This window comes from Ruditapes philippinarum, unplaced genomic scaffold (assembly GCF_026571515.1).
Source record: "Ruditapes philippinarum isolate M1 unplaced genomic scaffold, ASM2657151v2 ctg5805_1_1_1_1, whole genome shotgun sequence".
Taxonomy (NCBI): Eukaryota; Metazoa; Mollusca; class Bivalvia; order Venerida; family Veneridae; genus Ruditapes; species Ruditapes philippinarum.
In genome coordinates this window covers 120,481-147,958 of record NW_026864160.1, presented here as the reverse complement: position 1 = coordinate 147,958, position 27,478 = coordinate 120,481, and the positions used below count along the sequence as shown (strand labels likewise).

Sequence of the window (27,478 nt, the reverse complement as noted above, 5' to 3'; positions counted from 1 at the left end):
AACACAATTTCTTGTTCTGCATCAATAGTGCAATCATATAGAGGATATTTGTTTAGTTCGGTGTAAGATATAGAGGATATTGTATGAGTGTAAGTTTAATACTGAATTTATTGCACGAGTTGGATAAAATGATATTATGCGAGCCTCCGGCGAGCATATTATTATTTTATTCAACGAGTGTAATAAATTCAGTAATGAACTTACACGAATTTAATATTCTATTTATCACATACCCAAAATAAAGACAGTTTAAAGTGAAATAAGAGTCATTTTTCATTGACGCGCCTATAGTCCTATAGTATAACGCTAACATTTAGCGCGTCTTTACATTATGTTTGTATAACGCTTATGACGTCACGTCAAAATATATGCACGGCCGTGCAATACCATATTTACGGAGTCGCAAAATCGGCACGGATGTGTGATAATAGAATATATTTTGGTGTTGACAAGGTGAAATGTATTTCGATCTTACACTAAACTAAACAAATTTTCTTTTTATTATATGCAAATAAACGTTTTAAAAGACATTAAACCTAATACTGAATGAAAAGCGCGCCAAAAAAATAATACAACGTGACGTCATTTACGACGTCACGTCATTAAGTTGGTTCCCAGTACTGTGCACGCTGGTATTTCACTGAAACAACGTAAGGGGCTTAAATTCAAAACAGTGAAATTATCAAATTGATAATTTCACTGTTTATGACAGTGAAATTATCGGTTTTTTATTTTATGCTTTTCAGTGGATTACTGATTTATCCGTGAAAATTATATTTGATAATTTCACAGTGAAAATTATCAAAATATAATTTCACTTTTTTCAATGACGAAACTACTTTTTTAAGATTTTCCCCATGTGGTACCTCAATTTTATTTTTACTGACAATTCTGACAATATCAGGCTGTTAAAAAACTAGCAAAGCTGAAATAGATAAATAACTTAAATGTCAAAAGTAATAAAGAGAGAAAACTTACTTCTATTCCTTCAAATTCCAATCACGAAATTTCGTCTCTAAATTTTTTTGTTTCGTTTTTACAGTCTGAAAATACATTCCTTCCCCATGCTAAACTGCTCTTGATGACATTTGGGCATATTAAAGTATCCTACGAGCAATAACTGCCGTATGCTTTATGAAAAATTGAAAAGCATTGACAGCCATCACTCGTAAAATAAGTAAATCAACCCAGCGTTCCTTACAATGGCCCTTAGCAAGCTTCCAAGTTTTCCATTTTCCTAGCTTCTTTTCTGAATGTTTTCACTTCTGTCAACACTTATTTTTTGTCTGTTACAATCCTCAAATAAGTTTTCTTTCTTTTAAAAAGGTGTATGACTAACAAATCCAAATTATATCCTTCTGAATCTTACACAATTATTTTCCTCCCATGAAATACACAACTTTAAAAAATGGCTGCCGCTTACATTTTACAAAGCCAGGTCTAATATAAATTCGCAGTAAGTAACAGAAATATGGATGGATGGTTGGACTTTTTCTCCTAAAAGAATTGTTTGTTTTTATTATTAAAACAAGCAATCATTCATATTTTTTTAATAAAATGAATAAATATCACCGTCATTTAACCTTGATTAGCGGACTTATTTTTCAGCTCAAGACTTCTTGTTTTTAATGAGAAATTCCCTCTAAATGGGGCTCTCAATGGGGGAAACAGATTTTAATATTAACGTTAAAATTATGGAAATTTCGTTTTAACTTGTTTTAAAGCATAAAATAAAAAGAAAATTTGTCTGTTTGTTGTGTAAGATGTAATTTTATTTCATCTCGTGAGCTTTAAAAACAGTATTCTCACTCGTGGCTACGCCACTCGTGAGAATACTGTTTTTAAAGCCCACTCAATGAAATAAAATTTCATCTTACACACAAACAAACAAATATCCTCTATATATCACTTATATATTTATGGTTAAAACAAGTTAAAACGAAATTTCCTTAATATTTACGTTAATATTAAAATCTGTTTCCCCATTTAGAGCCTCAAAAAAGTCGAATTTCTCATTAAATGCAAGAAGACATGGGCTGAAAAATAAGTTCCACAATCAATGTTAAATGGTGGTGATAGTATTCATTTTATTAAAAAAATATGTCTGATCGCATGTTTAAATAATAAAAACAAACAATTCTAGTAGGAGAAAAAGTCCAACCATCCATCCATATTTCTGTTACTGACTGCGAATTTATATTAGACCTGGCTTTGTTGAATGTAAACGCCGCCATTTTTAAAGTTGTGTATTTCACTGGAGGAAAATAATTGTGTTTGATTCAGAGGGATATCATTTGGATTTGTTAGTCATACACTTTTTTAAAAGAAAGAAAACTTATATGAGGAGTGTAACAGACAATAAATAAGTGTTGACAGATGAGTAAACATTCAAAAAAGTGGATAGGAAATTGATAAATTTGAAAATCAAGTTATGATTTTATGAATACAATACTTACCTAGAATGCTACATTCAGAATTTCGCTTGCGACCTACTTATGACTCGCTTGTTTTGGTTAGTGAGTGTTTTCCCAACCTCACTTTCAGATAACCAATCAAGCACGCACTTCCGTTTAGACCACGTGACCTCGCTTTCTTGGCGACCTACAAATCGCCATTGAAAAACTGAAGTCCTGTGGGGAAGGAGGGTGGGTTCATGTAGCATTCTAGGTAAGTATTGTATTCATAAAATCATAACTTGATTTTCAAATTTATCAATTTTATTTCATACAATACGTTACCTAGAATGCTACATTCAGAATTTAATCTGATTTGGAAGCAATATTTAAACAGGAAGGTGGGTTTCAGTTTTACCAATATACTAAAAACAATATAAACCCAAAATAACAAAGTTTATAAACTCTAAAATGTACTTACTAAGTACTGAATCCTGTTTCTTCAGGCATCTTTGAATATCTAAATACTTGAATGCAACTTGGTGATATACCATATGAAATATCCTGTACAACCCACTGGTGATATACCATATGAAATATCCTGTACAACCCACTGTCTGTACAAAGTACCTTTAAAAACCAAATACTGTACATCCCATTGTTATATACAATCTACAGTATATATTCTGTACAACCCATATGTACAACACTTAAACGTATATCAGTTTAAAAAACTATAATCACTGAAATTTCCTCAAATTCGACTCGCCAAGATACGACTGACAGTTCGTCTATTTATCACGAGTAGTTTTTAGAAAATCTACATTTACAGTAGTGAAATAATGTTTCACAAAAGTGGTCTCCTTAGACCAGTCAGCGGACTCCATCACGCTTTTCACTGTTGCACCGTGGAAAAGTGCCCAAGAAGGACCTATACTTCTCGTTGAGTGACCTTTCACATTTTTAATGTTCTTTTTACTGTTCTTGTATGCATATTTGATAACTTTGACAATCCATCTTGAAATTGTCTGTGCTGTAACTGGTCGATGAGGTTTGTTAACCGAAAGAAATAGTTCAGTGACATCAGATTCTGTACCTATATTTCGAAATTGTTCAGTGCGTTTTAAATACACAGCCAAACAGCGTTTAGGATCTAATAATTTGTTCTTTGGAAACGCCGGAATAAACACAGGTGTAGGAACATGATTTGGTCTGTCTTGCTTGGAAAGGCCTTGTCTTATGAAACTTATACCTTTATTTTGTATGTTAACATTTCCCTCACCAAGCTTGAGATTCTGCAAATCACTACATCGTCTGAAAGATGTTACAGCAATAAGGAAGCTTGTTTTCCATGTAAGATGCTTCAGGGACGCTTTTCTCAACGGTTCAAAAGGAGTCTCTGTTAGTGCCTGTAAAACAAAAGGTAAATCCCATTCAGGAACAAGTTTTTTTAAAGGTGGTCTTTCATTAAATACGCCCTTTAAATGCCTTATGACTACAGGGTGTTGTCCAACAGCAAAATTATCAACCCTAGGTAATACAGAAGACATCATAGATCTATAGCCAGATAAAGTCCTATATGCAGAACCTGCAAAAAATTTTTCAGATAAGAAATTTATGCATTGTTCTAGAGATGCTGTGTATGGATCAATTTGTTGTTCACTACACCAATGACTGAAAATTTTGAACTTAGATCTATAGTCTTTCTTAGTGCCCAATCGCCATGAGGCTGCCAGTAATTTTCTAGATTTTTCTGAAAAGCCTCTTGTTTCATAGTATCTGTCGATATGAGCCATGCAGTCAGATTTAGAATCTCGGGTCGAGGATGTACAATTCTCCCCTTGACTTGAGACAATAGATCCGACTGCACGGGTAGTATCAGTGGTTGTGCAATCAACATTTGCAGTAGAATCGGAAACCAATGTTGACGCGGCCAATTCGGAGCAATTAGAATTAGTGTACACTGATATTTCTGCATGTGAGACAGAACACGTGGTATCAACTTTATCGGTGGAAATGCATAGGCATACATGTTCGTCCATGCGATTGAGAGGGCATCCACTGCATATGCCGCTGGGTGAGGAATCCAAGTACAAAACAGTTGTGTCTGTTTGTTTTCTATTGTCGCAAACAGATCCATCATTGGAAAACCCAAGATGCTGAAAACTTTCCTCACAACTGTTTTGTTCAAGGACCACTCTGTCTCCTTTACTCTGTATCTGCTCAGAGCATCTGCCAGTATATTCTTGTCTCCAGCTATATGAGCTGCTTTCAGTGACATGCCATTGGCTAGTGCCAATGTCCAAAGATCCCAAGTTTTCTGGCAGAGATTCAGAGATTTCGTACCCCCCTGTTTGTTGATGTATTGTACAACTGTCATATTGTCCGAGCGTATCAATACATTTTTGTGTTTCAGGCGGGGTAGGAAATGTCTTACTGTTCTGATCACAGCTTCCATCTCCAAACAATTGATGTGTTGGAGTTGTTGTAAAGGAGTCCAACGTCCTTGCACAGTAAGGCTGTTCATATGTCCACCCCAACCCCATGTACTGCTTGCATCTGTGGTTATCGACACATTTGTTTGACTCTGTAGATAACCACAGCCCTTGAGAATGTTCACTTCCTGTAACCACCATTGTAGATGATATTTTAGTGAATGTGAAACTGGTATTACATGTGAAAACGACATTCTTATGGGACTCCAATTTTGCAGCAAATGATGTTGGATCGGACGCATGAACAACCTTGCATTTGGTATCAGATCCAGACAAGAAGCTATTTTGCCTAGAAATATTAAATAGTCCCCGGCTGTATTCTGACCCAAAAGTAAATTTTGTGCCGACATTTTCAGGCCTGCAACTCTCTCTGGAGTTGGAAATACTAACCCCTTGTCTAAAGCAAACTGACCCCCTATGTAAGTTACTGATTGTGAAGGGACAAGATTGGATTTCTTTTTGTTGACTATGAAACCTAGCTCGAAAAGAAGATTCAGCATTGTTGTACGATTCTGAATCAGATAATGTTTGGACTGATTTATTGATAACCAATCGTCTAGATAAGTCAATAGGCGTATGCTTTGTTTTCGAAGATGTGCAGCTACTACTGCTGTGATTTTTGTAAAAACTCTTGGAGCTACTGTTGGTCCAAAGCACAGAGCTCTGAATTGATAAACTATTCCCTTGTAACAAAAACGGAGATATTTCCGATGTTTTTTGTGAATAGGGATGTGAAAATAAGCATCCTTTAAATCTAGACTGAATGCCCAATCCCCTTTTCGAACTAGATTCAGCACTTTTTTCATAGTATCCATCTTGAAATGTGTTTTCTTGAGATACATGTTGAGGGGTTTGAGATTTATTACTGGTCTCATTTCCCCATTCTTTTTGGTTACTAGAAATAATGTACTGTAAAAACCGGTTCTTATCATAGTCGGATGGACTGTTTCTATAGCATTTTTCTTTAAAAGCTCTTGAATTTCTATACCGATTAAATCTGAAACTCTTGAATTTACTTTTGTATGTTTTATGCCCAAAAACGGTGGCTTTTTTATAAATTCCAGTTTGTAGCCATTTTGAATAATATCTAAAACCCATTGATCGTTTGTTATTTTCTGCCATTCTGCAAAGAAATGACTGAGTCTTCCCCCCACAGGTATCTCTGGAAATTTTGCTATAGTACTTACCGAGTCATTTTCTATCTGATCGTCCACGTCCTCTGCCAACAGATTTGGAGGTATCGGGACGGTTTGATTTACCATAGCTGAATGCCCTGTCTCCCTGATATTTACTGGAGGAGTTGACTGCAGATACTGTGACTTTTGGAATACGAAAAGTATCTGAACTATTGGAGGAAGTTACAGTGCGCTGTCTGTCATATAATGGCTTTTTTGCAGGTGGTTCATTAGCCTTTGAATTTGAATTCAATTTGCGTTTATACACTGTATCTTTTTTGCGAAAATCTGGCAAAAGTTCATCTATTTGCTTTTTTCTTTCTTTGCGTTGCTTTAACAAAGTTTCAAAATCTGGACCAAAAAGCCCTTCACCTGATAGTGGTAAACTTGAGAATTTCCCATGATCATGTAATTCAAAGAGAGATGTGTCAGACATAGCTAAAGATCTTCTAATTATGTGGAAAAAGGCTCCTGTCCGGCCAAACTGATCCATACTTCTGGTAGTGATAGCAAAAATATTTCTCACTTGTTTAACTAGATCTTCAGAATCAAAATTACCTGTGAGAAGTACCTGTAATAAATTCCCTAGTCCTTGTTGAACATAGGCCTGAGTTATCATTCCTATGCGAGCTGCATGGGAGCCTTTGTAGGCAATTCTTTCTACACTCTTGCAAGGTTGAGAATATAAACTTGTCATCCCTTTGGGTTTAGAATTTGCGAAGGATGCTTTTTCACCATGTTTTCTTATAAGTAAAGATTCAAATAATGGATCAATTTGAGGTACTTGAAGAAATTTTTCTGTTTCTTTGCTAACTGGAAATTCATCAAGTAGATTTTCATTATAGGCTGACAAATGTTGTGGATTCTTAGTCCTATAACTGTTTGAAATTACAGATTTCTGAGCATCATCAAGTAATATACCATTCTCTTCCGGTTCTTTACTTGGTAAAAGAGCGTCTTCTCCAAATAATTCAACAAGACAACTTTTTGTTTTTTCAGACAACGTTGAATTTGAATCATTTTTATCACACGACTTCTGTAATTCAGAATTAGAAGCTTCTGGATCAATGTCATTCAAATAATTATCAACATCCGTATTTGATGGAATTGTAATGATGTCATCACGTTTTGGTAAACCTGAATTCTTATCCGAATTTCTTCTATCCGAAATATCGTCATCTGTACTATCAGAATCAGAATATGGATTTCCGGGAGAATGTTTGGAAGATAAAATACTAAAGAGACGGTCTAACTTACTGTCCATACACTGAATTTTCGAATCAAATTTTTCTTCCAGCATCTGATATTTAGTTTTTCCCGAATCTTTGCTTCGAGAATTTGAACGTTTCTTAGTCGGGGTTTTCCCTTGAAACTGCACAGAATCTCCCTCGCCTTCTAATTGCGCTTCACGCGAAGGCGTGGATTCATAATCCAATATTTCTCCGTCTTCTTGCTCTTTGGAGCGACGGATTTGTTCTTCCGACATAGTATTGTCAAAAAATAATAATTTCAAACAAATAAAATAAAATACGAGTCTTACTGGAGCTATGTAAAAACACGTCCGATTTGTACGGTCGCCAAGATCGAAAGCGAGGTCACGTGGTCTATACGGAAGTGCGTACTTGATTGGTTATCTGAAAGTGAGGTTGGGAAAACACTCACTAACCAAAACAAGCGAGTCAAAAGTAGGTCGCAAGAGAAATTCTGAATGTAGCATTCTAGGTAACGTATTGTATGAAATAAAATTGGAAAACTTGGAAGCCTTACGAACGCTGGGTTGTTTTACATATTCTTCGACTGAAAGCTGCCATTGCTTTTCAAGTTTTCATAAAGCACACTGCAGTTTTTGCTTGTAGGATACTTAAATATGCCCAAATGTCATCAAGAGCAGTTTTGCATGTGGAAGGAATGTATTTTTCAGACTGTAAAATGAAACAAAAAATTAAAGAGACGATATTTGGTGATTGGTAATTTTAATGAATAGAAGTAACTTACTGTAAGTTTTCTTCTTTTTATTACTTTTGACATATAAGTTATTTATCAATTTCAGCTTTGCTTTTCTTTAAACAGCCTGATATTGACGGAATAGTCAGCAAAAATAAAATTGAGGTACAACATGGGGAAAATCTTAAAAAAGTAGTTTCGTCATTGAAAAGTGTGAAATTATATTTTGATAATTTTCACTGTGAAATTATCAAATATAATTTTCACGGATAAATCAGTAATCCACTGAAAAGCATAAAATAAATGTCTATAAACCACCGCAAAGCATGTAATATTTTTTTTTAATACAAATTCTCAAAATAAGAGAAGGTTTGTGATCCAATAATAAATAAATAAATAAATAAATAAATAAATAAATAAATAAATAAATAAATAAATAGTAAATGATGCAAAATTATATTTTGAAGTTTATGGTAAACTCTGAAACGAGTATATAATTAATTTGAAGGAAAATACGATAGATAAATTCTGCTCCGCTTCGAGTTGCAAGTTCGTAATACAAAATAGTTGTGCAAGCAGCATATAACGAACGAAGCGGAAAGTATCGTGTTAATACATATATCTGGTTTTCAGTCATTTCCAACAAAAAGAGTTATATACAAAAACATACATTTTTCGCTCCAAGATGGCGGCGTTTGTTTACATTTTGTAGGATACGACGCAGTTTTGATTCCCAGCCCTGAATCCTGCCCTTTTAGATACAATATGCGCGCCGCGGCGCAACAAAAAGAGTTATATACAAAAACATACATTTTTCGCTCCAAGATGGCGGCGTTTGTTTACATTCTGTAGGATACGACGCAGTTTTGATTCCCAGCCCTGAATCCTGTCCTTTTAGATACAATATGCGCGCCGAGGCGCCGTGTCTACACCTATCCAAGTCTTGAATGCAAGTATCATATTCTCTTGAATTGGATAATGTAGACACCCTACTTGAATGGTTTTTAATGAGAAATTATGTGACATCCATGAAAATAATTTCTTGCAAGAAAATTAGAACAGGTTCTATTTTTCTACAAGTTTTTGGCTGTCAAGACACTGATAAGACCGGTTTGACACAAAACATGTGCCCCAAGTTGTGATATTGTTGTTATTTTTACAATTGTTTAAACTTTTTTGTTGTTGGTTCAGTGTACATGACCTGTGAATTTTAGTAAATGTTTACAATGTCTTGGTCAAAGGAACAAATCAATACACTGATGCACAAAAGAGCATTAAAAAAAAATTAAAAATGAGATAGTTTATTAAAAGTTATTAATCAATAGGAATTTTAAATGATCTTGTTTATTTAGTGAATAATGTTTATCAAATAAAGAATTTGCTTCAATTAATAAGCTCAAAATTTTTTTTCTTCACATTTTTCATTTTACACATTTCATTTAATTCATTGTTTTAGCTAATTGCATCATTTTCCCGCTTTTTTATTCACACATTTTATAGAAACATGATAGCATTGCAAAGACAAAGGTATAAATCCTGGACAATCTTAATAAGACATTTCAGTAAAAATTGTGCCTGATTATATGTTGAAAGGACCATTTAATTAGCTTATCTAAATGTGACATGTGAGAAACTTGAATAGGTGTAGACGAGGCCTTAATTATACACATGTAATAGGTAAAACCACAAGAATTATCTCTCCCGTTACCTACCCACAAACCGGTTGCTTGACACAAGTCAAGCATTTTGTGATCGCGTGTATCGCGTGTTTACAGACGAAATAGGACACCGTTATAACTGATGTAAACATCTGTTAACATATAAGTAAGATCCAACAGAATGCTATAAATATTCTGGTAAGGCTTTCTATTTTGCTTGTAAAAAATGCACGAAGCTGTATTTTGTTATCATTTCTGCTGTTTAAATTTTCACTTCAATTTTCACAAATGATATGGTAGGATAAATGTTGAAATGTACATACAGTTTTTAAAGTATTGCGAAACAACAAACTATTTACATTTTATTTCAGCTCTAAAGATTTCGTGAATCAAACGAAAAAAATGAACTTGGAAACGATTGTTTCCCAGGTTTGAATATTTTTATTTATACTCTTTATGTATTTTTTTCTTCTTCTGTCATTGAAACGAAGGACATATACCCGATACCCAAAATTAATCATATTTAATATATTATTATATTAAAGAGACTCAACTGAGATTTTTTGACATGAAGGGACTGGAAATTTAAAAAAAAGTTCTATTTGATGAAGGGATAGATCAATAACTTGTTTGAAAAAATTCAGAGCATTCGCTCACACAGTTTTTTCCAAAATAATTATTCTTATTGAAAAAATGACCTAAAATAGAAAAGCGTTGCAACACTTTTAAGTCAAATCAGGCTAAGGATAGCAGTATAAAATTAAAGAACAGAAGGCGCTGAATTTGTTTGGGTCTCAGATTGTCAGAAAGGTGAAGGTTGTGATATTATAAACCAATTTGTTTTTGTATAGTGCAACCAATGCATTCCAGTGTTTTGACTGTAGTAAATTTGCTATAAGACTTATTGCAACACTGATATTCAATTTAATAGTTATTTGACTTAAACAATTTTGCTTGACAATTAATGTGCCTGTCATTTAACAATCTTTACGCAGTGATCTCCCCTGAATTTTTCGGCGTTAGTGTACATATAAAGGGAAGTAACCGCTTCAAAAAAGCGGACTACTTTCGGCATTTGCAATTAACAGCATCAGGGTCTGAAATTTCGCTACCATTATTTGTTTTGTCTGACGACCCAAACAAATAAAAATTAAGAAGAAATATATGATAACCATTGGTTATCGATGAAATAAGGATTTTACACAGGGTATCGCTGGGACATTGACCTAATGAGACATTAATAAGATTCGTCCTATGGCCAGAGCAATGTCTTTAAAAGTATTGTTTTTTATCAAATAATATTAAACTATACACACTAAGTCATAGAAATGTAGACTAAAGTGCCTTCAGCAATTGGTCTGATAATTGTTTAGTGACCGATGTTTCGGTGACCTTGAGTATTTGATCTACTAACCTCAACATTTATGGAGGTCATCTATTAGTCATACACAACCTTCATCTTTCATATAAGGACTGTATACCAAAGCGTTTCAGTGGTCAATGTCACCGGGTCCTGGAATTTCGACCTTGACCTACTGAACTCAAAATCATCTACGAGCTATTGGCAATGTTCATAACAAAATTTAATTGACTAACCTTTGCTTATTACTTCTCAGTTACTTGTCAGAATGACACGACAAGGCTAACAGGACCTGCAAACGAATCAGCCACAACAACCTCACAGTTTGCTCCAATGGTTAAAGTAAGGGAGTGTAGAATTTCGATACATTCAGTTAGAAAAATTATGGTCTTCTTGACATAGGACTGTAGGCAGCCATGCTGTGTTGGAAAATAGTTCCTTCCTTTTTTAGAAAAGTAAGAAGAGGAGGTTACAACAAGTGCACCACATGGAGTCATATTACTTCTTTGATAAAAGAGCCACGACTAAAATAATTAAGTTTCATGATATTTAATTTATATTAATGCTCATAAACTAAAAGTAGAAACTGGAAGATATCGAAATATTCCTGTCAAAGATAGAATTTGGAAATGTTGTCTATTTCAAGATATCGGAACGGAAGAACATTTTATAGTGATATGTTAATTTATGATTTTGAAAGAACTCTCTTAATAGCTCGTATATTTGAAAAGGCAATAAACTTTAAAACTCCAAAAAGTCAGAACAGGTTGTGTATATAATGTTTATTGAGAATAATGGAACTGTTTATCCTGTAGCAAACTTTGTCAATAAATGTTTATGTCTAGACTCGAATTTCTTAAAAAAAAGTTGCATGTGGTTGAACTTATATAGAGGATCAATAACCAGGTTTTCAACGAAAACCGGGTTATTGTAATGCCGAAAACTTTTGGTTTCCGCTCAATAACATTAGTTTGCTTTGGCCTATTGACACCAAACTTAGTATGTAGGTAGCTTATATCAAGAAGCAGCTTGGGATTGCTACCCAGGTGTCTGTGATCAAGGTCAAGGGCACTGTTGCTAAAAATAAAAATTCAGTATCCGCTCAATAACTTAAGTTTGCTTTGGCCTATTGACACCAAACTTGGTGTATGGATAGCTTGTATCAAGAGGCAGCTTGGGATTGCTACCAAGATGTCTGTGATCAAGTAAAGGTCACTGTTACTAAAAATAGAAATTCAGTTTCCGCTCAATAACTTGAGTTTGCTTTGGCCTATTGACACCAAACTTGGTGTATGGATAGCTTATATTAAGAGGCAGCTTGATGTTGCTATCCAGGTGTCTGTGATCAAGGTCAAGGTCACTGTTACTAAAAATAGAAATCCAGTTGCTGCTCTGAAACTTGGATTTGCTTTGGCTTATTGACACCAAACTTGGTGTATGGATAGCTTATATCAAGAGGCAGCTTGGGATTGCTATCCAGGTGTCTGTGATCAAGGTCAAGGTCACTGTTACTAAAAATAGAAATTCAGTTTCCGCTCAATAACCTGAGTTTGCTCTGGCCTATTGACACCTAACTTGGTGTATGGATAGCTTATATCAAGAGGCAGCTTGGGATTGCTACCCAGGTGTCTGTGATCAAGGTCAAGGTCACTGTTACTACAAATAGAAATTCAGTTTCCTCTCAATAACTTGAGTTTGCTTTGGCCTATTGACACCAAACTTGATGTATGGATAGCTAATATCAAGAGGCAGCTTAGGATTGCTACCCATGTGCCTAAGGCCCCCACGATTACACGTTTAAACGGATTCGTTTCGATTTTCATTCATAAACGTTTACGATATTGTTTACCGTTTAATCGAAATGACCATACTGTCTTACAAAATTTCTTAATCATTGCCTGTAATCATGGATTTTATCAATTCTAGTGGTTTATTCCAAAGTAAACAAACGGAAAATGGGTGTTTACAACCCTCCACACAGCATTACCGTGCAAAATTGCTCGTGACATAATACATTTTTGGTAAAAGATGGGGTTACAATGCAAAAAATGTGTGCTGACTCTATCGTGATGAGCCTTGCACATTCTTTATTTGTACATGTATTAAAAATAGAAAGAAAGACATCATTTGGCGACTCAAATACATGGTGTGTATAGTACATAGAGGTACCACCGTTTAAACGGTATCGTTTCGGTTCTTAGCAGTCGTGTAAACGTTTACAAAAAATTGTAAACGTGGGCTCAGCCTTACATGTGCCTGTGATCAATGTCAATGTCACTGTTACTAAAAATAGAAATTCAGTTTCTGCTCAGAAACTTGAGTTTGCTTTGGCCTATTGACACCGAACTTGATGAATGGGTAGCTTATATCAAGAGGCAGCTTGGGATTGCTACCCAGGTGTCTGTGATCAAGGTTAATGTATTTAGTTTTCATGTTAAAACTTGAGTTTGCTTTGACCTTTTGACACCAAACATGCTGAGTGGCAGCTTTGGATTGCCTCTTAGATATCTGGAAGCAAATTCAGTGTCATTTGCTTACAATAGAATTTTCAGCTTCTACTCGATACTTTCAGTGCACTTTGACCTATTGACTGCCTGGTCGTTAAAACCTTGTTTTCGTCGCATTGCGGCGCCTTTGTTCTATTCTAAAATTTATTTATTCTATGGCTATCATGTACTTCGCTTTTCATTAAGTTGAAAAGCTTTGTGAGTGTAAATGTTCAAATTATTGGTATTAATGAAAATCGTATGATTATTTTCAACGTTGAAAATGCCATTACTCTAGAAATACTGCTTATTTAGTTATGTCTTATATGTACTACAGATGCACCTTGTCCCCATTCCCCATTATCAATAAATACAATTAGATAGTTTTTTAATACAGCTCCTAATAACCAATTTGTACAGATATTCAATATTAAAAAAGATGAATATAGGAGCACAACTGCTAGAGTATTGATAAGGTCCCTTGTTTTTAAACTTTGTTTTGTCATGATAATTAAGTATTTCAGGTTTTTGCCTGTCCCTTCGATAGCTTTAAGATCGTTCTACTTTATAAGCAGTTATGCTTAAAATGGGCACATCTCCGAGAAATATAGCTTTCAGAAAAATGTTTCTTGTCTTGCAATTGCGAATATTTCACGCCGACAACAACGACGACGCAGTAATCATAATAGCTTGACTAATTCTTCGAAACAGACATGCTAAACGGTTTACAATTTTATCACATCGCGTTATTACACAATCCTATCTATAGACTAGTTTCTGTACGTTAATAATGAATGAGTAAAGAGTAAAGACGCTGTTACATTTATATGTCCATTTCAATGTTATTTTATGACACCTCGTGTGAAATGAATACAATTTGATACTGTCTGATGTAAAGTATTATTCTTATTTCTAGATTTATTTACAGCTTTTGTATGACCAATTATTTAAATATGAAAATAATGTATTGTTGTTTTATAGGTTCGCTATATGAGGAGACGGTTCTGTTGCGACTTTTACAGAATTTGCCGGCAGAGAAATATTATGGCGTATATAGCTGCGGTGATAATAGTTATCTTTCTTGCTCCTACAAAATTTAAACTAATTTCCAGTCTGACCTCTGTTTTAAAGGTAATATATCTTCCTTTATATTTACACACATTTCAAGAATAATCTTTGTTTTTAGGGTAATATAACGTTCTATATACTTTAACTCATTTCCAGTCACAGATAAGATAGTCCCTGTATATTTTCACATATTTCAAAACTAACCTCTGTTTTAACTGTAATATGACTTCCTGGAAATTTCCAAAGCATGTTAAATAATTGAGAAAAAAAACAGACATGTTTGCAATTTTTATACCTACATATATACTATATATGCTTTAACAGTCCGTATCAATAGAGTAAAGTAAAAGTGGATCTATATAATGTTTTAAAGGATACTATGGGATATTGCAGGAAAAAGAAAAGAAACCCTGCGTACGTAAGTACGCCCAAAACGGAAAATAAAAAGAATTGATTGAGCCTATTCCTAGTCGGTTCTGGAAAGTACAGGTTACCGTCCACGTATCTCTAGCACCGGCTTAAACATAACTCAAAATTTAAACATGTTAATGGTGAAACTTTGAGTTTAGAAACACCTGCATATGTCTTCATATTCTTCGGTCATCATGGAATCTTCAATGTGACACGTATGTGTCATTCTATGAAAAGCGGCATATGGTCCCAAAGTTAAAAGCGTACCATTGTGCAATCAGATCCAGTACTCGTTCATTTCAAGCTAGTTTTGTCTATTTATATTATAGAATTGTTAATGAACGATAAAAAGCAAATCCTTAAGAATTTATCATTGTATATTGAAAAGGCTTTTACTTTGAGAAAAACTGTGTTATATGGTAATTAATGCTTTGAATGCTAAAATTACTTCACTGTAACAAGAAATGCAGTATTTAGTGTGTATGCTTTCATGTTATTATCGATTTGATATGGTATATTTTTATATAAGTAAAAATGTAGTGTATGACGTGTTTGAATAATTATACCCTATTATGTAAACCTCACTTTCTTTACATGAGATAATAATTGTTAAATAAAATGATACCTTGTGTTGAAGTTTCACAACTTTCGTTTCGGGTGAAACTTCAAATTAAGGGTGTAGTCACATATTATACGCATTTTATGTGCTCATCATTATTACGCTTTTAAGTTCAATTCAAGTCAAAGTTTTACCACTTTCGTTCTTTCGTTATTTGTCGGTAAAGCTAAAATACTCATACAGTTCGACAACATTAAAAAAAAATATATATATAACAGCAAATGCGATTATTATACCAAAACAATATTCAAAACGTGTAATTTGTTAGTCTCTATTCTTATGCATGATACGGTTTTTATTCAGAATCAGAATTGTATGGGTTTTTGAAGCAAAATAGTTATATTAATGATTACAACAATATATGAGTAGATAATATATGACACATAATTAGAAAGTCTCACTAATCGAAAATTTGATAAATTATATTATAAATACGCCTCAGTGCAAGGGAGATAACACAAATTAATGTGAATTTGCGTTTCATGTATAGTTATGTCCCCTTTCTATTGAAATTTATGAACACATATATATATATAAGAGACTAAAATGATTGTGTACATATACTAGATACATGTAGAGGTATGTTCAGATATTATGCATGTATATTTTGTAATATTATATATTGTTCAAAATTTATTTGTAATATATGTACCACATGGGTTTATGACCTTCTGGTTTGATTGAATAAAATCTTGAAAATCTTGAAATCTTATTATAGCTACTATAAACGATTTGATATTAATAAATAAACCAGGTTTTTATGAACGCAAATATTTTTTTTATTATTTCAGCAAAGTGAAGTTATCGGACAACTAGAAATAAATGTTACACACTGTAACACAAATCGAGAGATGACTGCAAAAATAGTGCCATCTTACATAAAAACTAAAACTGGCCGAATATATTTATTTTCTGCCATTATTGCCCATATAGAAAACGATCAGGCATTAAAACATAATCAAACACAAAATATTACTGAAGCATCTCCAACAGCTATCGTCACTGGATGGGAACATAAAAGCGGATCCTCTTATGATTTTAAATGTTGCTTCAGATTAAAGAATGGCATGTTCGTCTCCGTTCTATCTTGGAATAAATCTCATTGGGTTTATTTTCTAGAAGACTTTAATTTACAGGCAAAACAGTTCAAATGCCCAATTAACTTTGATATTAAAGATATTTCTTCGATCACGATCTTAGCTGATAAGAATGCAACTTGTCCAGAGGAAAACGTATTCTATATCTCACCTACAATCATAAAACATAGAAGTCCTAAAAATATTGTATCATAGTTTGGGGACCTTTCTGTTGAAAAAGTGTCAGAGTTAAATCGTATACATATACATGCACAGTGCGGTAACTGGAGTGCAGGTATCAGTTACCCGCACTCCAGATAATGCCCGTGGATTGGTTCATTTTTGCCGGGGTTTACATATTGTGACGGCAGAGAAAGGGAAAGGGGCAGAACTATCATATTCATCTGCTCGTTCATTGGTTAATTTATTCTGGGGTTTCATATTATGACAACAGGGAACGTGCTGTCATGTTTGACTATGATACAAAAGAGAAAGAACACCAAAACACTCGGCAATCTGATTTATACTCGGGGGCTACGCCCCCTCGTACAAATCAGATAGCCTCGTGTTTCGGTGCTCTTTCTATTACTAAGAAGTCGGAATGTTGGTGTATGTGTAAAACTTACATATGGATCTTTAGATGCTCAACGGCTGATAGAATGGTTTGAGATCCATAAATTATTTGGTGTTGACAAGGTTATAGCATATACCTACCAATTAAATTCAAAAGCAGCTAAGGTTTTAAAATTTTATGAAAGAAGTGGAATGGCTCAGGTTTATGACTTCGACTTTCCCGAGAAAGGTAAGGTATATACACATGGGAAATAAAATGAATGAGACATTCAATGGTAGCTATTCGATATCTTCTTAAAAGAACAATTTAGAGTTCACAAAAAAAAGTTTATGAAAATGAGCAACTTTTTAAGTTAATTCGGAAGGATGTCGTTATAAATTTTCTGTTTGTTTTGTTCAGAATTATTAGAAAATATAGTTACTCATTTTGCCATGTACCCGTTTGTCTTGAAAAACGAAGTCATTTTGATATCCCTCTCCCGACTAAGGAAACGGAAACTAGCAAGCAATCAAAAATATATTTTGGAAACCATAAAACAATTTTCACAACTATACTTGAAACTATATGTTTATCTGATATTAAACGACATGTTAACGAATATTTTCAGATATCATTAAACGCAACATTGGTGAGAACTCTCAATACTTGAATGATGAACAAGTGGTGTTATTTGACTGCCAGGAACGACTTAAAAATTATGATTATGTTGCAGTCGTCGATACAGATGAGTTCTTACTACCGAGAACGAAACATTTCAAAAATGCTTGGAAAATTTACTTTGTAAGTCACTTTTAAAGTGGCGGGACATCCGGCGTATAAATAAATATAACAAAGTGTATTCTATGTACATTATTATTTACTCTATCGGAATTGGCTTCATGTCTCTATCATTAACATAGAATGAATAGTCAGTTTTTCGTATTCAACATTACAAATTTAAATCAAAACCTTTCCAAAAGAACTGAGTAGAATGTCTTGCATATAGACTGGTGATTCCGTTAGTTCTACCCATGCCGGAAATTTCATCTGTGGAAGCCAGGTGAGTCGCGTGCTATACCATGGTATGCTTAGGATGGCCTTATTTCGCCGTTATGACTGAAGTTGTAATTTCATATGCTGTTGTAAGAAAAAAGTTACGGGTGTAATGACAAAAATGTTCATGGAAAATTGTTTTGTTAAGAAAAATAATTTCAGATATGAAGAAATCTGGTAAAATATGCAAGAAAAATATCTGACACATGTTTGCGGTTCGGATCGGAATATCCGTCCTTCGGGAACCCGCCCATAGTCCGATCCGAACCGCAACATTTGACAGATATTATTTATACATCTTATTCCACGAATATGTAAATGGTGCCAATGCCGCATTTTTTTTTTTGCGCTTAGTGCCTACACTCGCGTAAACATTATATGCATCATTTGTTTTTTGTTGTTGTTTTTTTCTAGGAAAATAAGTTTAGGAAAGAGAATGTTGGAGCGTTGTTCTTTTGCGTTAGAATCCGTGCATATACGTGGGGACCGTCAAACAAAAGCCATCCGCTTCATATCGGACGATACAGCAACTGTACATTTCCAATGAATGACAGAAATAAGGGTGTATATATACGACAAGGAAGTGTGTGGACTCATGGAGCTTATCCGTTACAGGGTTTCACAATGTAATTTAATTATCGTTTCTAACTCCCTAGGCTCATATACGTTTACGACAATAGCGAAATTGATGGCAAATTATCATGTAATACACCTTGGATTACCAAAAATATTTTGCATATTTCAGAAATATTCAACACATATGAAAATAAATTGAAAACATTCGTGCAAATACAGAACCATTCTAATGTAAATAGAATATGAATATTTGTAATACATGTACTAAAATCATTGTATCAGTCACTAAAACACTTGTCATGAAAGCTTTGAAAAACGACATTTTAGAAATTTTCATAACTGTTTGAAAACACAAAGTTTAACAGCGTAAGCAAAACTCGCACAAGGATTCAAATTTAAAAAAATAAACCAAGTGAAAAATCTAAATTATAAATGGGAGCAAAACCTTAACAATAATTTGAAATGGAAAGCAATAAATATTTCACTTTTTCATGATGCAGGGACACTGAACTTTGAAATGTTCAATACAAGTTTATCCATAGATATGTGGCAACAAACTTTTTTTTTTACATGAATCTAAAATCTTCGGATCAACTTTATGTTCTTTTTGTTATCGATCATTTGTTTTGAGAATGTCTATATAGACAACAGTATTGGAACGAAGTGTTTAAATTCATCAATAACAATAACTAAATATGATGTATCCATGATAATAAATCAATCAACTATATACTTTTACTTGCAAATGCAAACACTACCAATCCAAACCATCTATCTTTTTCAAGCTTTTTTTTATCCAAAAAGGGGAAATCGATTAGGATATGACCAAAGTCAATGCAATTAACATCTTGTCTTCTTGTATTATTTTATATCAACTTTAAATGTATATGCAAAGTGATTTTGTAAGGTAAGTATGGGATGATCCTCCAACCTAAGTTGACAAGGACGACTCAACAAGCATAAATTCAATGAAAACGGCTTATTTAAAACGTAAAAGTAATACATTTAAATGTTCATCCATAATTAATTTCTCTTTTCCTTGCCCCTTGATCACTACTGATTAATTGTTTAGTCTAAAGTTGGGTTTATTTTCGCTTAAGTTGAGTTTTACATTAAATGTACAGCATAGTGACAGCAACATAACAAATTTTTCGTTAATCGTAAAAAGTGCTTTTTTTAGCTCACCTGTCACAAAGTGACAGGGTGAGCTTTTGTGATCGCTTTTCGTCCGGCGTCCGTCCGTCGTCCGTCGTCCGTCCGTCGTCCGTAAACTTTTACTTTAAATGACATCTCCTCATAAACCACTAGGCCAATTTCATCCAAACTTCACAGGAATGTTCCTTTGGTGGTCACCTTTAAAAATTGTTCAAAGAATTTAATTCCATGCAGAACTCTGGTTGCCATGGCAACCGAAAGAAAAAACTTTAAATATCTTCTTTTAAAAAACCCTAAGAGCTAGAGCTTAGATATTTGGCATGAAACATCTTCTAGTAAGTGTCTACCAAGTTTGTTCAAATAAAAGCCCTGGGGTCAAAATTGGCCCCGCCCCAGGGGGTCATTGATTTTCCCTATATGCATATAGTAAAAACTTAAAAAATCTTCTTTTAAAGAACCCAAAGAGCTAGAGCCAAGATATTTAGCATGAAACATGTTCTAATGAATGTCTACCAAGTTTGTTCAACTAAAAACCCTGGGGTGAAAATTGGCCCCGCCCCGGGGGGTCATTGATTTTCCCTATATGCATATAGTAAAAACTTAAAAAATCTTCTTTTAAAGAACTTAAAGAGCTAGAGCTAAGATATTTAGCATCAAACATGTTCTAATAGGTGTCTACCAAGTTTGTTCAAATAAAAGCCCTGGGGTCAAAATTGGCCCCGCCCCGGGGGTCATTGATTTCCTTATATGTGTATAGCAAAAGCTTATAAAATCTTCTTTGAAAAAACCCAGATAGCTAGAGTTTAGATATTAAGCATGAAACATCTTCTAGTGAGTGTGTACAAAGTTTGTTCAAATAAAAGCCCTTGGGTGAAAATTGGCCCCGCCCCGGGGGTCATTGATTTTCCCTATATGCATATAGTAAAAAACTTAAAATCTTCTTTTAAAGAACTCAAAGAGCTAGAGCTTAGATATTTGGCATGAAACATCTTCTAGTGTGTGTCTACCAAGTTTGTTCAAATAAAAGCCCTGGGGTCAAAATTGGCCCCGCCCCGGGGGGTCATTGATTTTCCCTATATGCATATAGTAAAAACTTAAAAAATCTTCTTTTAAAGAACCCAAAGAGCTAGAGCTAAGATATTTAGCATGAAACATGTTCTAATGGTGTCTACCAAGTTTGTTCAAATAAAAGCCCTGGGGTGAAAATTGGCCCCGCCCCGGGGGGTCATTGATTTTCCCTATATGCATATAGTAAAAACTTAAAAAATCTTCTTTTAAAGAACTCAAAGAGCTATGGCTAAGATATTGAGCATCAAACATGTTCTAATAGGTGTCTACCAAGTTTGTTCAAATACAAGCCCAGGGGTCAAAATTGGCTCCGCCCCGGGGGTCATTGATTTTCTTTATATGTGTTTAGCAAAAACTTTAAATCTTCTTTGAAAAAACCCAAATAGCTAGAGTTTAGATATTAAGCATGAAACATCTTCTAGTAAGTGTCTACAAAGTTTGTTCAAATAAAAGCCCTGGGGTCAAAACTGGCCCGGCCCATGGGGTGTCATTGTTTTAACTATATGTGTATAGTAAAAACTTTAAAAAAATCTTCTTTTAAAAAGCCCAATGAGCTAGAGCTTAAATGTTTAGCATGAAACATCTTCTTATGGGTGTCTACCAAGTTTGTGCAAATAAAAGCCCTTGGGTTAAATTGGCTCTGCAACGTTGGGGGGGTGGGGGTTGGGGGGGGGCCTATATACAGGTGAGCGACCTCAGGGCCATCATGGCCCTCTTGTTGTATTTTCTGATCGTAAGATCAGTAAATACATAGCTAACATCCACGGTCTAACACAAAATTTTCTCACAGTCCTAACAACGCAAAGTAGTTATCTCTCAAAACTGCGTAAAAACCAGCAATTTAAAAGAAAGAATATTTTTTAATGTAGGCATTTAACGAATTACAGTGCATTAAAAGTTTAAATTAGTCAATAAAAATATGAGGTTACAATCACAAATTTCGCGGATGAATATCTTTTTTACCCAATGAAAAATGTTCGGCTATTTCCGTAAAGCTTCGGGTTATCATGAATATCACTTTAATCAATGAAAATGCTATTTTAGCTATGCCGATTACCAAATACTCCAGAGCATAGTACAAATGTCGAGTAGTGGAATACATATATATATACATGTCGGACTGTTTTGGCTAAATTAATTTCATCAGTGTTAAACAACACGTTTATCGTAAACAAAATACCTCGAAATTAATAAGGATTAAAAACACAAAATGGACATTCTCAATTTAGAATTACATAATGTATTCGTTTTTATTCAAGGTACATATGTATAACTTGGCCGTGGTGCAGAGGTAAGCGGTCTCGTTGAGGGTGTGAGAGGCCTATGGTTCAAATCCTAGTCGAGGCAATTCTATTTTTTTCATGCAAAATTCCATATGTATCAATCTCAAACTTTTTTAGAAGAAAATCATAACGCTGTCGCCGCGTAAGATGAATGATAGTAAATGAAAATAAACTTATACAGGAAAGTACATACAGATAGTCTGTATGATTTAGATTGCAAAGATCAGAAAATACAACAGAGCTGCAGCCCTTTGATTTTTATCAGACACCCGAGTAGCGCAAGCTATATTTGATGTGCAAACAAATGCTTCTTTAACCATTATAATGAAAAAAGGAAAATTAAAGAACATGCCCAGCTTATTTGTCAAAGTATTTTCTTACTTTTTCAGTTATGTGGTGGCGAACGTGAGTGAAGCCGTTATACATCATTATAGACACTGTAGAGAGGAATGGTTGAATACAACTTCCACACATGTTAGCCGTTCAGAAATGTATCTGTTTCATATGACAAACACGACTAAATGCACCGATTTTCGCCGGTCCCATTCCGATGTTATTGGTCAACTGGCTGACAATATGAAAGCTGACGTATTTAAAAGACTAGAGGAAGTAGAACTGTGAATTTAATGTTATTTCACGGACATTTACATATGTAAAAACATTAAACAGTACAATATCACAACAGTGTTTTACTTCTTGCATGTATATATAATAGACATGAAAAATAGAAAAGCAAACATTCCTCAGTAAAAAAAATAGACAAAAATGCTCTTGTCTTAATCATCTAAATCAAATGATTATTCAATACTCCCTTTTTAAATAGGGGCTTTTTAGCTCACCTGTCACAAAGTGACAAGGTGAGCTTTTGTGATCGCCTTTCGTCCGGCGTCCGTCCTTGGTCCGTCCTTCCGAAAACGTTTACTTTAAACGACATCACCTCATTAACCACTAAGCCAATTTCATCCAAACTTCACGGGAATGTTCCTTTGGTGGTCACCTTTAAAAGTTGTTCAAAGAGTTTAATACTATGTAGAACTCTGGTTGCCATTACAACCGAAAGAAAAAACTTTAAATATATTCTTTTAAAAAAGCCAAAGAGCTAGAGCTAAGATACTTGGCATGAAACATTTTCTAGTGAGTGTCTACCAAGTCTTCTCAAATATAAGCCCTGGGGTCAAAATTGGTCCCGCCCTAGTGGGTCATTGAATTTCCCTATAAGCATATAGTAAAAACTTAAAAAATATTCTTTTAAAGAACTCAAATAGCTAGAGCTAAGATATTTAGCATGAAACATCTTCTAATGAGTGTCTACCGAGTTTGTTCAAATAAAAGCCCTTGGGTCAAAAGTGGCACCGCCCCAGGGGTATCATTGTTTTTAACTATATGTGTATAGTTAAAATTACCAATGAAAATTCTGCCTATATTCATTTCTTTATACTGTTAATTTTAGCGGAAGTCGAGGTTATAAGAAAAGAAGCATGCGAGAGGTCTAATTGCTGCTTTAGAAGATTTGTTTAATTGAAAATATTTGGAAAAAAGAAACAATGAATGGTTATAAATGACAATCATTTAACAAAATAGATTTTATTATATAAATTGAATATATAATATCATAATGAAAGTTTGTTTTACACTTCATTTTTTAATGTTCTGAAAGAGTATATGCCTGAGAAATGGACTATTTTTCTTGGCGCTTTAGGGATACTTTTTCTACAAAGGGAACTAAATTTAAAATAAATGAAAAGTAGTATCAAAATGAAATTTTCTTGTAAAATTCAATAAGCAAATTTTCGGTAAATGTTTTGGTAAGTATATGGAAACATTTCCTCTACATTTTCCAAAACGGGCATAAAGAATGTTAATCAGACAATTTTAAATCCAGGATTTACATAAAAATGTTTTATTTCATTTGATTGGAATAAACAGAATATAAAGCTACATGCCTCCAACTACAATATTTTAAGAAAATCAAACTTTTGTAAAATGTGTGCCATTTGCGCCAAAAAATCCCCGTTGCGTCAACCGAAGCAGCTACATTTCGGTACACGGTTCACTCGGCCATATAAAAGTGCATGGTGTTAATGTAGCTAAAGTGTTCACCGTCATTATTCACAGTATATAAACGATTTGAACCCCAACCGGATCTTGTGAGAAGATGTCAGTGTCAACCATTTTCTGACGCTTGACTTATTTAATATATTGGTATTTATATTGATACTTATGGACTTTTGGTTAGTAAATCTTTATTTATATCGTAGAAGAGAAACTTTATTTAACGTTTAAATTATGCAAAATAAAGATGTTAACATTAAAGCTAAAAAAATAATCGAAACTCACGAACTGCTTTTATGTGATCAACACTGAACACGAACAAAAATCTGTCTTATTTCAAAGTTTATTTAGTTAAACATTGAATCGTGATATCGGACTACTAAAATAATCAATAACAAACGATAATTTAGTCATCTGCAAAAAAAATGCTGTATTTTGAACATTAAATTAAGAGTTTAACCAAGGAGGTCAATTCCGTAAACTGAACCCTACTTGTGAGTTTACGAATTTTATCTGTACCCTGACTTGTGAGTATTTTAAAAGATTTAATGGAGAGAACGGTTATCATTTAACGTATTTATATGTTTATTGACAGGCAGAATGGAAGAATTCAGTTGTCTTAATTGCCCCCTTTCTCTTAAAAAAATCGGAAACACTATTGTTCACAATTATGACATAAGAACAAAAGCTTAAAATAACAATTTCTCAGTTTGACAACAATAATATAAACATTAAAATCATACTCCAAAGACGTAAGAATTATTCCAAAAGAATTGACAAGATTAAAAAGGACTTTTAAAGCAAATGATATTACAAAAACAGTAAAAGTTTCAAGACAAGAACGACTTGAAAAATAATCTCCAATCAATAAATATCAAAAAATCAAAACGCCTGTTAAAGATGTTCACACATCGACCAAAGATACGTTTATAGTACAGATGACTAAGAGTTTAAGTTTAAACTTGAAGTCAAATTATTCCACAGATCCGACATTTAAGTTTTCAGGGGAATGTTTGTTACACGAAAGCTACTGTCAAGACCCTCAACTACAAATGATTCATCCAAATCCATCTGAAATACAGGTATATGGCAATTTATAGATATATATATATATTTTGACTTAAGATCACTAAATAAACTTTTCAAGTTGTCTGAAAAGAAAACTAACAGGTTGTCTTAGACAATGGCAAGACTGTTAACTTTTTAAAAATAAGTGGAAATAAACTTGCAAGAGTGAAAACTACCTTTTACACATTTAACAACAATATGCAGGAAAATCCTTAAAATGATTTATTATGAGTGATCCTAGCCGCGCATGTAAGAAATAGAAATGCAAGGCATTTATGAGAATATAAAACCGTGTTTCAAAAAGCATAATGGAATCGACGGTACGTGTAAAGCTTTCATGTTGAAATAAGTAATCATGTGATGATCTTTCGAGGAGGATGGATTGATATGTGACGTTATATAACGGTCGCGTCAAGACTAACAACAATGCCGTTGAACTTAAAAGTAGAAACGTTTATAGTACTTATGTTACATCTTAGCTTTATATCTTTTCAAAGAAAAATGAATGGCAAATGAAGATAAGATTTGTTGGTCAAGAATTAATTTTCTTTCTAATTCGTATTACCAGCTACTTCATGCTTGTATTTCCATGGAAAGTGAGAACATGGTGAATGTCCGTTCATGTGCAGTATTGGTTACTTGTATAGAACTAAAAGATGTGTCATGCTCTTGTGACACAATAACTTCATATTCTGCAAGATATAATTTGGAACATAGGACAAAAACAATAAAAATCATCAAAAGTGACTCGCAAGTTATGGTTCAGTGAAAACAAAAGGAGGGTACAGATCATAAAAATTGTTTTAGCAAGACGGGTACAGTTATCAGAATGTTCGCTTCTATTACTTTCTGTGTTTTTATCAATATTCAAAGATATCCACACAAGTGTCTGTGCGGTAAGACAAGTTTAGACAATAAAGTTAAGATTCAGATACGAGTTAAAGTGAAATAAAACAATTTTAGGCATAAATTTGCTTGTGTAATCGGCGTGTGTTGACATAAACAAAACACGAAGCGAAGAGCAAAGAATCTGGATATAAATGTATCTATATGCAAAGAAAAAACATTTCTTAATATGATTCAAATGTTTTCATACCGTCTCAGATTAAATGCAAACCGTCTTAAAAAGTTTTATTGGTCACCCCGCCTGTTTGTACTGAACTGATGTTGAGATCTTCTCACAAGATCCGGTTGGGGTACAAATCGTTTATATACTGTGTAAAGGAAGTATACAATACACACTGTGTAATATAATGTAATACAGGGGTAATAAATTTTAATCTTTAACACCCAGCTGTTTAAATTTAAATTTTAAATACGGATGAATAAATCGTCTAATGATAACTTAAACAGATGACTTTTGTATGCGCCTTTTGGCCATTTAATTATTAGTCCCGCATATGTATTATATCTGTTATAAATATCAATTAACGTTTTAAGTACTTACCGCTTTAAGTCATCCCAAAATCACTGTTTTCTGGTTGCCAGAACATGGAATCACGACTTTTAAAGCCTTAAAGTATCATACACTGTTGTTAATTTTATTGCGAGTTTGCCCTACGCAGAGTGCGCATGCGTGAAATGCAACATCGGTTGCTATGGAAGAACCGTATTGTAAAAAGGTCTATAGATTGTCTTTATTACCGGTTGACAACTTGTTTTTGATAAAAAAAATAATTTCTTCCATCGTTTGCTTATCATAGGTATTTCTTTCCTTGTAAGAATAGTCTTATCTCTTGTTTCCATTAAAATGTTTCTAAAATAAATATTAAAAAAATGTTTTTCATTTATAACAAAATCTATTTTTTATATTTCTATATCTAAAACGTAATCTGGTAAACAATATTGTAATTTTATGTCATCTATTTTTTCTTATTTATAATATCAAAGACTCAAAATGCCATATATGTTTACTATTTTACATTGCACCATTACTGTAAATATCATTTGGCGACTTTCCAGCTTTAGTAGATGAAGAGAACCTT

The 27,478-nt window shown here is 33.7% G+C and overlaps 4 protein-coding genes across 4 annotated transcripts; 2 read left to right on the top strand and 2 right to left on the bottom strand.

Annotated features, from left to right (window-relative positions):
• Window positions 1-3,184: 3,184 nt before the first annotated feature.
• Window positions 3,185-5,029, bottom strand: LOC132724654 (uncharacterized). The gene has a single exon (XM_060709588.1). The coding sequence runs from the start codon at window positions 5,027-5,029 to the stop codon at window positions 3,185-3,187; it is 1,845 nt and encodes a 614-aa protein (XP_060565571.1).
• Window positions 3,665-7,758, bottom strand: LOC132724648 (uncharacterized). The gene is made up of 2 exons (XM_060709583.1): window positions 6,076-7,758; window positions 3,665-3,802 (listed from the first exon to the last, which is right to left on the bottom strand). The coding sequence occupies exon 1, from the start codon at window positions 7,547-7,549 to the stop codon at window positions 6,080-6,082; it is 1,470 nt and encodes a 489-aa protein (XP_060565566.1). The 5' UTR covers window positions 7,550-7,758; the 3' UTR covers window positions 3,665-3,802; window positions 6,076-6,079.
• Window positions 7,759-9,733: 1,975 nt separating this feature from the next.
• Window positions 9,734-16,901, top strand: LOC132724653 (uncharacterized). The gene is made up of 4 exons (XM_060709587.1): window positions 9,734-9,863; window positions 10,037-10,094; window positions 14,493-14,642; window positions 16,401-16,901. The coding sequence occupies exons 2-4, from the start codon at window positions 10,068-10,070 to the stop codon at window positions 16,899-16,901; spliced, it is 678 nt and encodes a 225-aa protein (XP_060565570.1). The 5' UTR covers window positions 9,734-9,863; window positions 10,037-10,067.
• A 379-nt stretch (window positions 16,902-17,280) lies between these two features.
• Window positions 17,281-22,994, top strand: LOC132724649 (uncharacterized). The gene is made up of 4 exons (XM_060709584.1): window positions 17,281-17,487; window positions 17,867-18,039; window positions 18,706-18,917; window positions 22,763-22,994. The coding sequence occupies exons 1-4, from the start codon at window positions 17,451-17,453 to the stop codon at window positions 22,992-22,994; spliced, it is 654 nt and encodes a 217-aa protein (XP_060565567.1). The 5' UTR covers window positions 17,281-17,450.
• The last annotated feature ends 4,484 nt before the right edge of the window (window positions 22,995-27,478 follow it).